This window comes from Sciurus carolinensis, chromosome 1 (assembly GCF_902686445.1).
Source record: "Sciurus carolinensis chromosome 1, mSciCar1.2, whole genome shotgun sequence".
In the NCBI taxonomy this organism is placed as follows: Eukaryota; Metazoa; Chordata; class Mammalia; order Rodentia; family Sciuridae; genus Sciurus; species Sciurus carolinensis.
Genome location: NC_062213.1, coordinates 180415889 through 180430715, shown reverse-complemented (window position 1 = coordinate 180430715; position 14827 = coordinate 180415889). Strand labels below are relative to the sequence as shown.

General features: G+C 40.8%; 1 protein-coding gene across 1 annotated transcript; it reads left to right on the top strand.

The window, feature by feature from the left end:
* The first annotated feature begins 730 nt into the window (after window positions 1–730).
* Akirin1 (akirin 1) lies at window positions 731–13223 on the top strand. The gene is made up of 5 exons (XM_047524251.1): window positions 731–1079; window positions 6573–6713; window positions 10070–10204; window positions 11772–11843; window positions 12453–13223. The coding sequence occupies exons 1-5, from the start codon at window positions 860–862 to the stop codon at window positions 12461–12463; spliced, it is 579 nt and encodes a 192-aa protein (XP_047380207.1). The 5' UTR covers window positions 731–859; the 3' UTR covers window positions 12464–13223.
* The last annotated feature ends 1604 nt before the right edge of the window (window positions 13224–14827 follow it).

The window sequence follows — 14827 nt, the reverse complement described above, 5'->3', positions numbered from 1 at the left end:
TATTCAGATAAACCCGAGGAAGAACCTGCCTGAGTTGCCAGGTCAGATGGGGAGACTGGTAAATCAGCTATCAGGCGAAGTTCCTAAAGTTCAGGTACCATGCTTAGATAGGTTTAAGCCAATGAGTTGTTTTCTGTTTGTTTTTAACTTTTTGTGTGTGTCATAAACCCATTTGATGAGTTAAGGTACAGGTCATCTATCCCCAAAATTCATCCAGAAACACACCTCTCCACAATTTTGCCCGTAATGTCATAGGGTTTGTGTACTTCCTAAAACCCATCCTCAGATCATCCGTCATGTTTAAATGCAGATTCCCCCGGACGGGGCTGAATGCCCTCGATGACCTTTTAGAATCGCTGCTCTTTCATCCCGCGGACAAGAGCGGCCTAGGAGGTTATCCGGCCCCGAGTCCCCCGGACCCTCACGGTCTCCCCAGGCCCTTCCAGCTCTCCCCTCCCCCACGCCGGTGCCGCGCAGGTGCGAAAAGCTCAGGGGCCACCCGGGCGCGACGGCCCGGGAGCAGGGGGATGGGACCCCCGGAGGGGCGGAGGCGGGGGTGGGGGCCTTCCCGGTGTTGCCTGGCGACCGCGCTCTCCGCCCAGGCTGTTCCACTTCCTCGGCAGGGGCGCCGCGGGCCGCTCAGTCGGTGACCGACCTCCCGGAGCGGCCCTCTTCCGGCTTGCCCCCCTCCGCCGGGCGGTGGCGAGCTCCCGTGACGTCACAGGAGGCGGGGCCAGCGCCGCTGCCGGGTGCTGGAGGCGCCATTGGAGCCGGCTTGGCTTGCGAGCCCCGCTGAGGAGCTGGAACTTGGGCCGCAGCCGCCGCCGCGTCCGCCCCTGGTCCCTAGCCCCTCAGCGGCATGGCGTGCGGGGCGACGCTGAAGCGACCCATGGAGTTCGAGGCGGCGCTGCTGAGCCCCGGTTCCCCGAAGCGGCGGCGCTGCGCCCCTCTGCCCGGCCCCACTCCGGGCCTCAGGCCCCCGGACGCGGAGCCGCCGCCACCGCTTCAGACGCAGACCCCGCCGCCGACTCTCCAGCAGCCCGCCCCGCCCGGCAGCGAGCGGCGCCTTCCAACTCCGGGTAACCTGCGCTGCTGCGGGCTTGGCAGGAAGCCAGGCCCAGGCATTGGGGCGGGGGTGTGGGAAGGGGTCGTGAACGTCGGGCGAATTCACCCACGGACCCCCTCTTTGCTTTAAGAAAAGGGAACTGGGGTGCTGCTGGGCCTGGCTGCTTCCGGGCATGGGAGACATCCGGGAGGGGTAGTGGCCCCAAGGTGTCGGTTTTCGGTTTTCCTGGAGCTGGAGAACCTGGAGGAGTGGGCACCTAAAGGCAGACGGGAATACCGGAGCGGCTCTGAGCCGTCCCGGTCCCTGAAACCCCTCTTATCTCCGCTGCAGCCCGCCGCCCTGCAGATCCAGTGGGCCATGGGAAATTGGATTCTGCTCACGAACCCGGCCTTGAGGGTGGCGGGTGGGGGCGGGTTACTCGGAAGGGGCGTTGAGTATGTGCAGCTCAGCACCGTAATATAGATTGTAGGAAGACCTGATTTCCAGACGTCTTTAGGGACTAGAGGCCGTCTCAGGAGTCATGGAATCCGATTTCAATCTATTTCTAAAAGGGACTGGCCAAGTTTTATTCTATGGCTATTGTCTTGAACCATATATGACTTGAAAGCGATAGGTCATTGGCTGGAATTTGAGGATCTTTCAACATACAGAGGTTCTCGTAGGAATTCAACTGTCTAACGCAGGGACACTTCCTTCAATAAGACATTCCACTTTGGCATAGGGAAGGACTGGTGTGACAGTAAAGATACATATCATATTGCATTAGTAGAGGAGAAGGTGCATCGACATTAATAATCAGCTATTTTAAAGAACATCCAGAAATGAGGGGCTCCCAAAAGTGGATTTTGGCAGGTTATTTCTTTGTGTGTTTTTCTGTTCCTCAAGCTTAAAGCAATCCCCTTTAAACCATTCTTTCCTCACCACTTTTCAGTTACCAGTGCCTTTAGGTTTCATTTCCTCCTTCCTCTATGTCTCTACATATCCACAGTGCAGATTTAGGCCCTCATTTCCACACCAAGATTCCTGCAGCTAGGAGAGTCCTCCGGGCTTTTTTTTTTTTTTTTTTTCCTTCCCCATTCTGGGAGTGGAACCCAGGACCACTTGCTGGGCAAGTGCTGTACCACTGAGATACCTACCTAGCTCTCATCCAGACTTTTTAGATCCTTACTGTGTTCACTTCTTTGGTCCTTGAAATTCAAAGGATTTATCGACTATATCTTACCTAGTAAGTTTTGAGGGTTGGGGTGTTTGTTTTTTTGGCTTGGTACTAGGGATAGAACCACTGAGCTTTATGTCCCCAGCACTTTTTAAATTTTGACACAGGGTCTCAGTTTCAGAGCCTAGCCTGGAACTTGTGATCCTCCTGCCACAGCCTCCCAAATTAATGGGATTACAGGCCTGCCCTAGTCAGTTTTTTAAACATTTTCTTAAAACTCCACCTCTACTCTTTCCCCCAGATCCGTGATGCTGTGCCTGTATCATGTTGTTTCCCCCTTGTTTGCTAATTCCACTGCAGTAATTTCTTCAAGTGACGTCCAATACCCAACCTGCCCCATATGGAACTCTATTCTGCTTTAAATTCCCTGATCACTCAATGTTGTATAGCTTTATGCACAGAATGAGATAATATTTGTAAAAGTTTTTTCTGAAGGATTCTCAAAGCAAGGGGCAGAACTGGTGAGGTAGTACACACCTGTAATCCCAGCTACTGGGGAGGCTGAGACAGGAGGATCACTTGAGGCCTAAAGTTTCACTGAATTTGTAATATGTGTGTGTGTGTGTGTGTGTGTGTGTGTGTGGTATTTTTTTTTTTCCCTTCCTTCCACTGATCGTAGATACTGGAGGATAGTCATATAATCTTTTGGGGTCTCTCTTCTACAAGATGGAATTAATACTTGCTCCGTCTATATTTTGTTGCGGACCCACCTAGATAGTTACAAAAGCTACTTTAAAAAGGACAGTGATGGATTTTATGTAAATATTGTATTTCTTCAGTATTATCCTCTAGACTAATAGTGTTGTCATCCACTTTACAATAAATGCTTAATAAATGGTTGTCGAATGTATTTGGGAGCCTGAATATGGCAGTGTAGTAATGAGGTACTTTCATTCTTTTTTCTGTGTGTGTGTGTGTGTGTGTGTATGCACGCACTGGGGCTCACACCCAGACAGGGGCCACTGCTTTTTAAATCTTAAAAACCTAGTGTTTGCAAATATCATGCCAAAAAAAAAAAAATCATGCAAACTAGTTTCTTGGTCATTTATGTTAAATTTTATTTGAAATGAAATATTTAGTTTTTAAAAGATGAGTAGTTTCTTTTGGGCGGGGAGATAATGGGGATTGAACCCAAGGCACACTTAGCTTGTGTTCTAGCTCTGGCACTGAACTATATCCTCAGCTCCTCTTGTGTGTGATGCTTGGGATCAAACCCAGGACCTCACCCTTGCTAGGCAAGCACCCTATTATTGAGCTATACCCCCAGCCCCATGTTTCTTAATGCTTATTTGGTTTTATCAGGAGAGATATAGAAAGTATTACTGATTCATAATTTGATGCTTTGGTTTAAGTGAAAGGTGCCATGTGGATTAAAGGAAAAATGGGGAAGGGGATGTTAGTTGCTATACTAACAATAAAGTAAGCTAATGGAAAAGTAAGTTTAATAATCAGTGACTTCATTTTATAATATCCCAGTTATCTCAGTTGTAAACTTCTGTCAGAAATCGTCAAGAAACTTTACTTTACATTTAAAAAAGGATATGTATAATATGAGCACTTTGTGGAATGACCTAAGCCTTTTATTGCTTAAATTTTGGGTAACAAGTGGATGCCAGGCATTAAAGGGGATTGCTGACCTCAGGGAGATGTGGAGATGTTTATAAACATGGAGTGAGTCTGTATGCAGAACTTTTTTTTTTTTTTTTTTTAAGTACTGAGGATTGAACCCAAGGACGCTGTACCACTGAGTTGCATACCTAGACTTTTTATTTTATTTTATATTTTGAGACAGGGTCTCATAAATCTCTTGAGACTGGCCTCGAATTTGCAGTCCTCCTTCCTTAGCCTCCTGTGTTGCTGGGATTATAGGCCTGCATCACTCCTCCTGGCAGAAAGCAATTAATTGATCATGACTTGTGAGTTGGAGAATACATTCTGGTTTGAGATAGCATTTTAGCTAGCTGGGTCTTCAGTAACATTTGGAGGAATGGTGCAACCCCTTGTCAAGCAAATGGAAACTGCTAGAGCAAGGGCCCCAAACACTGCCAATTGAATAACTAATAGTTTAATGCAACTAGCTTATAGTGGGAGAGGGAACTGGGAAAATATATTGGGACTGGGTGTTTAAGGCATATTTAAGAGTCTGAATTTTGATCTAGCAATTAGGAACCATGGTACAGTTTTGAGGGTGGGTTTAGCCTGATAGAAACTGGCAGCACTACCTCAAATAATGAGAATCAAGGATTAAAATTAGCATCCACTATTAAAGAACTTTGCATTTTTCTTTTTTAAAAAAATACTGTTTCCTGTTTTATGAGTTCTTCAGAAGAAAATCATACCTACTTCCTTATTTTTCTCCTTTGGATGTTCATATTCTTAGACTTAACAATAAGTTAGTTAGTCTTTTCACTAACCTCAAAGTTGTATCTTTCCATTTGTACACTTACCATACAGGAGACCATTATAGAGGTTTGTTTATCAAAGAGCTTCTGTTCTCTTGAGCATTGTCCTCATACTTGTCCTTTCTTGTTTCAAGACATTGCAGTTCCTTACATCCTTGTATTGAATCTGGCAAGTATGTGCTTGAGGAATAGTACATTTTAAAAATGAAGTGAAGACCTTGTAAATTCAAGAATCTAAAATAGGAACTTCATAGCACTCTTAAAGGAAAGCATTGCTCACCCTACATTGTTCCAGCATTTAGGTGGAGAGTTAAGGAGTTTACCTATGTATGGAGCTACTTTGAGTTCATATCACTTCCTAGACAGTACCATCACTTTTTATGGCATTATTAATTAATCTTTGATTTTGATTCTCACTACCTAATCAAATGGGCATTTGACATTTATACTGAAGAAGTAAAGATCTTGAATGACTTCCCAAGATATAGTCACATAGGTATTAATAGTACTAACATCTCCCACCATTAAAAAATAGGGTACCCAGCGTAGACACAAAAATAATTTGAATGGAGACAAGGATGATACCATTTTCTGGGTTTTTATGTTTTGTGGGTTTTTTAGTTTTCTCCTTTTTTTTTTTCCTTTGGCATTACTGGGGGTTGAACCCAATGGCTGTCTACCACTGAGCTATATCCCCAGCCCTCTCTATCTGTGTGTTAATTTATTTATTTATTTTTAAGACAGCATCTCACTATGTTGCCAAGGCTATCCACGAACTTGGAATCCTCCTACCCCTCAGCCACCTGAGTACCTGGGATTACAGGTGTGAACCATGGTGCTCCAGCTTTTTGTTGTTTTGTTATTAGGAGACCTTATAATGTCTGGCAGGTGAATGTAGTGTTATACCACAAAAATGAGAAACTTGAAAACTACATCCTTCCAGATTCTTTGTTGTTTTTAGGAATATACTTTCAAGGTAGTTATTGGTGTTTCCTGAACTCCCTTTAATAGCCTTAGCAAATTTGGTTTGTGATTTTTCTTGACTCAGAATAGCAATCTGAATCCTACCAAATGTTGCCTCTTGTAAGATCAGAAAATTCTTGTGGCAGCTCTGAATATGACTCTAAGCAATAAATCTCAGCTTCCGCCCTAGTCAGTGTCTAGGCTGTAAACATAGTTTTTGTTTTCTTCCTCAAAGATCTTAAGTCTCACCTTGGGACAGAAACTTCATTGTTAGAAGGCACTGTGTGATAAGAGACTCACCCCTTAATACTGTAGCCTCTGAAAATGTAACAACCATCAAAAATAACTTCTGCTAGGCGCAGTGGTGCCCACTTATAATCCCGGTAACTCAGGAGTTTGAGGCAGGAGGATCACAAGTTAGAAGCCAGCCTGACCAATTTAGTGAAACCTTGGCTCAAAGTTTTTTTTAAAAAGGAGGTTGGAGATGTAGCTTGGTGGTAGAGCACCCCCCCCATTCAATCCCTAGTAGCACTAAAGTAAAATAAAACCCAAACAACTTCCTATTAAATAAAGGGAGGTTTCTTTTACTATAAATTGTACTAGTTAATCATCCAGCAAACAACCATTCTGATCTTCATTGCCGTGGGAAAACAAGTGCAGAGAACTGTCTGGGATAGCTTATGCCAAAATAGCTGCTGTTCTACACACTGTTGAAGTAGCAGCAATAAGAGCACACTATCTGGGGCTATAGGACGAGTGTTTTATACAGTATCAGTGTTTATTTTTTAATACAAATAACATTTGGGGAAGATAGGAGATTGAGAACTGCATGCTAAAGGGAATATTTAAAGTCTATAGTCAAAAGACCTACTTTCTGAAGAATGTTTAAAGAAATGACACAGAGTGCTTGTTTCTTTTTTGTTAGAGCAAATTTTTCAGAACATAAAGCAAGAATATAGTCGTTATCAGAGGTGGAGACATTTAGAAGTTGTTCTCAATCAGAGTGAAGCTTGTACTTCAGAAAACCAGCCTCACTCCTCAGCACTCACAGCACCTAGTTCTCCAGGTAAGCATGTCTTCATATTCAAAATGGATATATTTAAAAGTTTATAAATTGTACTTAAAATGGTAGCTTCCTGATCCAGAATTGAACTCTTCTAAAGTAATTAAATTTGTAGTTGCATAAAGTAGTTACTATTTATACTTTTAAAATCATAGTCACAATTGGAAAGACCTTAGATTGTTTGGTGTTTATCCACCCAATATAAGAGCATGCTCCTGTATAACTGGAATGTTGGCTACATGTGGCTATTTGATTTTAACTTATTTAAAGATAAGTAAAATTTAAGAGTTCAGTTTCTCGGATGTAGCAATTATATTTCAAGTGCACATAGTAGCCATATGTGGCTGTTGTATTGGGCAGCAAACTGTAGGACATTTCTGTTCCTTAGAATGTTCTGTTGAACAGTGCTGCTGTATAACCTCATTTACAGGTGGCCAGTGGAATGTGCTCAAGAGTATAATCTTAGACTGGGCATGGTGGTGCACACCTGTAATCCCAGCAGTTCAGGAGGCTAAGGCAGGAGGATCTCGAGTTCAAAGTCAGCCTCAATAACTTAGCCTGGCCATAAGCAATTCAGTGAGACCCTGTCTCTAAATTAAATATATAAAAGGGCTGGGGTTGTGACTCAGTAGTTAAGTGCATTGGTTCAAACCCCAGTACCAAAAAAAAAAAAAAAAAAAAAAAAAAGAATCTCAGTGTTGGAGGGAATCTTCTTGGTCTTTTTGTGAATAAGACTTTCCTACCATTTCCCTGCAAATAGTCAGCAGGCCTGTATTTGAACATCTACAGTGGTGATGGGCTGTCTCCTTTAACAGTAGAGGAGTTTGTTTCCTCACAGAGGATCCTACTTAACAGTTCTAAAGGTTAAAAAATTACCTTGGTCTGGGGGTGTAAGCTCAGTGGTAGAGCGCTTGCCTTACATGTGTAAAGGACTGGGTTCAATCCTCAGCACCACGTAAAAATAAATAAAGATATTGCGTCCATCTACAACTGAAAAAAATATATAAAAAAAAATTTTTTTAAACCTTGCATTGAGTGCAGTGGTGCATACCTGCAATCCAGTTTGGGAGGCTAAGGCAGAAGGATCGCAAGTTTGCGGCAAGCTCAGCAATTTAATGAGACCCCATCTCAAAATCAAAAATTTTTTCAAGGGCTGGGGATGTAGCTCAGTGTTAAAAATGCCTCTGGTTCAATCCCCAGTACCAGTTAAATAAATAAATAAAAAATTGCCTTGATTAAGAATTATCTTCTAATAGAAGTTGTTTGCCTGGAAGTGTGAGGCGAGGGGAGAATGGGGAGAAACTGCTTAACAGGTAAGGAGTTTTTACACTTTGAAGTAATGGAAATGTTTTAGAACTAGGAAGAGATGGTTGTTGAACAACATTGTGCCTATATTAAATGCCACTGAATTGTTCACTTTAAAATGGCTTATTCTCTGTTATGTGAATTTTAGTTTAATATACTGCTATTATTTGCAGTGCTGGGGATCAAACCCAGGACTTCATGTATGCTAAGCAGGTGTTCAACCACTGAACTACACTACCAGTCCAAGAAAAGAATCCCCCCACCCCCTCGCCTCCCTTGGTACTGGGAATTGAACCCGGAGGCACTTACCACTGGGCTACATCCCCAGCCATTTTTTATTTTGAGACTAGGTCTCCCTGAGTTGGGCCTCAGCCTCTCAAGTCACTGGGATTACAGATGTGAGCCACCATGCCTAGCAAGTTATTTTTAAAATTTGCTTATAATCCAAATCTCAGGGACAGTAAATACCTTTCTAATTGCCTTTGCATGTACATAAATGTAGACCTTTCAATGATTAGAGCTCGCAAGTCTCTGCTAATAGTTTTTTTTGAGATTTTTAGTAATATAATTTTAAAGTAATGAAATATGTTACGGGTAGAGAATTTATTACAAATGATGTTTGTGAACTTAGTGAACCAGCAGGCAAGGCTGGTACGCAGGGCTGGTTCACGAAGTGACCAAGGAAGATGCTTCAGTCAGGTTTCATTTGTAGAGCAAGATATATGCTTTTTAGTTTAAGCAAAAATGATTTGTTTCTGGGTATTAAATGGCTTGAACCATCTGTTTTTCTGTGTTAAATGGCTTAAAGACTAATAGGAATGAAGAAAAACAGATCCTAGTGTGATCTCTGAAAAACACCTCAGAACTAGGCCACCACTGAGGCCGCTGCTTTTTCTTGATCAGGAAACCACCTTTGGGATCTGTTGCTCCAGTTGCCACTCCAAAACCAGGCTGTTTATCCTTTAGCCTTACCACTGAAATAGGTGCCTGATTTAAGCTTATCCCCTACACTTATTTCAGTAATGAATTTAGATCTTTTTTGAGTGAATCTGATTGGCAAAACCTAATGACATATTAATCTTAGCTACCAAGGAGCTGAAAAAATGCAGTTTTAAATTTCACAGCCTCTGCTGGGAAAGGGACAGAAAGGACACCAGAAAAAGGTTATAATAGATATTAATAGACATTTAAGCAAGGGAATCCATAGTGTTTACCATGGATTATTCTCATGATAAATTTCCATGTGTTTTTTTGTTGTTGTTTTGCAGTGCTGGGGATTGAACCCAGACCCTTGCACATGTTAGGCAAGTACTGTACCACTGAGCTACAGCCCCAACCCTTTTTTCTTTATTTTTTAAATTTTTATTTTGAAACAGTGTCTTGATAAGTTGTCTGAGCTGGTCTTGAACTTGTGATCCTCCTGCCTTAGCCTCCCAGGTAGCTGGAATTATAGGCGAGCACCACCAGCTTGTCTCCTTTAGTTATAATTTAGAAAGTAATTCTTTGTGAATATGTTTGAACTTGTTAAGAACATGATTCAGTGACCTTAAAGGTTAATGACTTTAACAGGTTTTTTTTTTTTTTTTTTTTTTTTTGGGCAAGTCGTTTGGTCTCCTGAACTTCAGATTGCCCATACCAACCAGAATCACCTGTGGAGCTTAAAAATAAAAGCTACTAAACCCTGCCACAGAATTAAATCAGAATGTATGTCTTGTTAATTTTATAGACCTTGTAACTATTGGTTAAACGTAGGTCTAGATGACCTCCAAAGATCTAGTAGCTCTTATGTTCTGAGTCTACTTCCCTAATCTGGACTGGAGATTTTACATTCACTTTAAACTTTTCGTTTTTGTCCTGAGCATTGAGTATGAACAGATTTTTATGGCATCATAACTTTTTCTGAATGAAGATCAGTTATCACACCTGAATACATGTTCTTCCTACCTTAATTTACCTTTTCCTTTGCTTTATGAAATAAAGGCAGAAGCAGAATTGTTACTTATGAACCTTAGAACCTTAATGTATTATGTAAACTAGACTTATCTTTTGGCCAGGTTCCTCCTGGATGAAGAAGGATCAGCCCACCTTTACCCTTCGACAAGTTGGAATAATATGTGAGAGACTCTTAAAAGACTATGAAGATAAAATTCGGGAGGAGTATGAGCAAATCCTCAATACCAAACTAGCAGGTAGGCCCAGGCAATAATTATGCTATCATTGTTAATAGGATTCAGTAAAAATTAACCCTCACTAAGTAACAAAAAAAGAACAGGGCTTCATGCAAAAAAGGTCATTGATTTGAGCTACCCAGTTGGTTAACAGGTGGTAGGATGTGGTACTAACCTCCCACCAGGCATTTGGGAGGAGTGCAGTATTGTTAATTCATTTAAAGTTCTGAATGGAATCACTTTGTGAATATAGGAAGTTAGGCATCTTGTAATTTGATACACCTATAATTTCACTTTTGGAAGGCTGAGACAGGAGGATCACAAGTTCAGGCCATTCTGGGCAACTTAGACCCTGTTTGAAAATAAAATTTTTAAAAAGGACTAGGGATGTAGCTTAGTGGTGGAGCACTTGCCTATCATTCACAAGTCCCTGGGTCTAATCCCTTGGTACTGGGGTAGGGTAGAGTGGCACAGTCAATGTTGGGATCAGAGTGGTTTTAGGTCACCACTTCTGTCTGTAATAATATCATTTTTTAATCTGGTGACCCATATAGCATGGTTCATTAGACTATTAATTGGTCAGCTTTATTTAATTATGTGTGCGTGTGCAGCACTGGGGGATTGAACCCAGGGTGCTTTATCACTGGGCTATATCCCCATCCCTTTCCTTATTTTTGAGACAGGATCTCACTGAGTTGCCCATGCTGGCCTCTAAATTTGGGATCCTCCTGTCTCAGCCACCTGAATTACTGGAATTACTGGTGTGCAACCACCGTGCCTAGCAATAGGTCTGCTTTAAATTGAGGACTGTTGTGTTAAGCAAAGTTAAATAAGTTCCCTTTTAGAACTTTGGATCTTTTAGTATACTTACAGTTTATATTTTAAGAAAATATTTTAGAGACTGGGAGTAGAGCTTGATTATAGAGTGTGCCTAGCATGTGCAAGGCCTTGGGTTCAGTTCCTTTGTCAGTTGACTCTAAGTTATTTCTATTTTCACAGATGTCATGCTACTTCTTCCTTAAAATGAATTTCCTTTAGAGAATGGTATTTTTGAAGAACTATGTACAATTACATAGTATAGGATTTTATTTTAGGTTTCTGCCATCCTCCTCTTCCATTCATGTTTTTTTCAATGTGTATGTTAAAATTTATAGCAAAAAGAGGACTTAAAAAAAAAAAAAAAAAAAAATCCCCAGAGGCTGGGGATGTGGCTCAGTGGTGGAATGTTTACCTAGCATGCAGAAGACCTTGGGTACAAAACAAAACATAGGAGATTTGCTAAAATTTGCTGCTCTGTGGTAGTGAGCACATGTCTCTTTCTTGGCAAGGGGTAGGTGATGGGAGCTTATATAAGGGAAGAGGTTTTTAGGAAAATATTACCATAAATGATCAGTAACCAAATCTAGGAAGCAAAAATTAGGATCTGGGATCTAAAGGGAAGGATCTCAGAGTGACCTTTATAAGGAAGTGTTAAGAAGGCAGAGAATTCAAACTGGGAAGATAAATGTGATCCTGATACTTGATTCTTGAAAAATTGGGATTGGGGGCAGTTTCTGGGATACATATATGCTGTTTTTTTCCTTCACAGAACAGTATGAATCTTTTGTGAAATTCACACATGATCAGATTATGCGGCGATATGGGACAAGACCAACAAGCTGTAAGTATGCCATATTTTTCTTTGGATTTTCCAAGTACTGAGAACAAGGTGTTGACACAGAATATCTTGTCCCCGAGAGCAAAAAGCCCCTGTTAAGTACAATAATAGCTAAGAATACTTAATGCCCAGCACTTTTAAGCCTTTTAAATCTTCAGTAAATCTTAACATGTTCCTCACAATAACACTACGAGGTAGGAACCATTAGCCTCATTTTATACTAAGGATAGCACTTAAGAGAGCTTAAGTAATTTGCCTGAGTTCATATAGCTAGCTACTGGTTCAAGCCAGGATTAAAACCTAAGGTATTTTGGCTGCAGCACCAATTTATTTTTCTCCAGAAAAGTCGTTCCAGTTGTTTATTTATGAAAGTTGTTTCCTTAAGCTAGCTTATTAGGTTTATGGTCAAGATTTCTTAATTCTAAATATTTTGTAACTACCAGTTACTCAAAGCATAAATTATAAATATATCTAACTGAACTTCAGCCAGGTTTCTTATAAAGTTTAGTACTTTGTAAGTGGTGACACATGCTGTTAATGAATGTTAGAAAAGCATGACAGTACATTTTTTAGTATTCTTACCCTCTTTTGCTTTTAATTCCTAATTTGCAGATGTATCCTGAAGCTTTCTTGCATTATCTGGGTACCAGGTTTGACCTCAAGAGATGGCTGCTGTACACTTTTTGCAACTGGTTTGATATCACATTTCAGCTCCAAACTTTGCATCCTGAGAACACTTAAACGTTTCTGCAGGTCCATTTTATACAACTTGAAAGACCTTAAAACTTTCTGGTTGCCACAAGCATATCTTTCTTTTCTGCTCATCCAATAAACAGCTGTGCCCTACTGTGATAGATTTTTCCAAACAAAAATACCTGGAGCAGCAGTTTAGCAAAATATGCCTTCAGTGGCACTCAACAAATGGAGTTTCCCCAAGCACAGTTCTGTAAGAAGTGTGTGTGAGAGTGTGTGTATGTGTGTGTATGTATATTTTAAGTTATTATTTGTATTGTGCAAATTTTTTTTGATCTTGGGGATTCTGGCTGTGAATTTGATGCACGACAATTATGGTTAAAAACATTTGCTTGGTCTACAGAAGATCATTAATGTTTTGTGACCATATAAGTTGTAACAGTGGATTGTTTTATGTGTAGGTATTATTGTTAAATACAGGGACTGTTTCCAGGCACAGAATATGAATCATAAGTTAGGATGGACATTAGATGTGATTATGAGGATATAGCAAAGGTCTGCGGTCCTAGATCTACAAATGTGTGGTGAGAAATTAGAACAAACTGGAGACAGGCCATTGACACATGGACTCTACCTAGTCGTGTTAGGGAAAAAAAAAAAAAAAAAATCTTTTGACTCCAAGCCTTAAAATACCCCGTGGAGTCGGCGCTCACCTCATTCATACAATCAAAGAGCTCCCTAGATACTGAACCTCTAAAGGGAAACAGTCTCTCCTGGAGCAGAAGCATTAGGGTTTGCTCGGGAGCATAGCATAGGTGAGCAAGGGACTGGGCCAGGCCCCAGCAGCACTGCTACTTGGGAGGAACCACTTCACCTTTGTATCAGTTATTAAAAATACTCAGATTTTTTGGTCAGGTTCCCCCAAATTCTGATGTGTCCATGTTCAACTGCTTGAGCTTTGTTTTGGCAACCCCCTACCCGAAGTTGCTTATAGGCTGTTCTTCACCTTGTTTCCAAGGCTGCAGAGCAGAAAGTAGCCTCTGTTTTGAGGAGGTGGAGTTAAGTATACATTTATTTTTTACTGTGACTTGTTCAGGACCACATTTTACAAAATGCCTTGTTTCCTTTATTATTGTTTCTGGAAAGGAAAGTTCTATTAAAATTGTTTTAGTTTGAATATAGAATAGTTTTTTTAATTATGGCTTATTTTGAAAATTTGAGTTTAATTCAAATGTACACCAGTACCTTCCAAAGTAAGGTAATATTCAGAGACAATTGTTCTGATCAGATGGCTTAAAGAAATTTCTGGAATATTCACATTCGAAGATTCCTTATTAATGAATGTCTTTGACTTAAATCTAACCAAAAACTGCAACATTATTCTTTGTACATTTTCATTATATAGTGTTAACAAGCTTAGTTGCAAATAAAATACTTAAGCTATTTGTTTACCTTGCCTTCTTAATACTGTGATAATGTTTATTAATTCAAATAACCTACATAGGCTGCTATACCCATTTCCCCAGTTCATCATTGCATTAAAGATTTACAGACTTTAAAAATCCAGCATTGATCTTTAAATAATTAAAGAATGATTTTACTTCATACTTGGAGGGCAATTTGTTTCATCTTTTTTTTCCTAGGATAGTTAACCTGTTCCTGGAAGAAGAATATAACAGTAGCTAATGGGAGTGGCCCAGCAATGGAATAGTCACACCAAAACGAGAAAGGGGGGCTGGGGATTTAGCTCAGTTGGTAGAGTGCTTGCCTTGCATGCACAAGGTCCTCGGTTCAATCCTCAGCACTGCAAAAAAAAAAAAAAAAAAATTAAAAAATAAAACAAGGGGTGTTTGTGGGACCATAAAAAGTTGTGAAGGCTGCCGGGAGCAGTGGCACACACCTGTAACCCCAGCTACTTGGGGCTGAAAAAGAAGGATTGCAAGTCTGAGGCAGCCTAGGCAACTTAGCAAGACTCCCTGTCTAAAATTAAAAAATAAAAAGGGCTGGTAATGTAGCTCAGTGATAGAACACCCTTGGGTTTAATCTCCAGTACCAGTGGGGAAAAAATCATCAAGGCTGGACTGGGAATGAGAACACTGACTCAGTGAAGACTTCTTAGATCAATGTGATGTGCTTCCTTTCTGTTGCAAATGTCAATCCCCATTCCTTCTAAATTGCTTCTGGCTAGGAAGTAAAATATGTTTCTATAAGGAAGATGACACTCTGTCATGTCCCCCCTCTCATCACCACCTACCTGTGTTGTTGGCTATTGTGTTATGATAAGGTTACCCTCT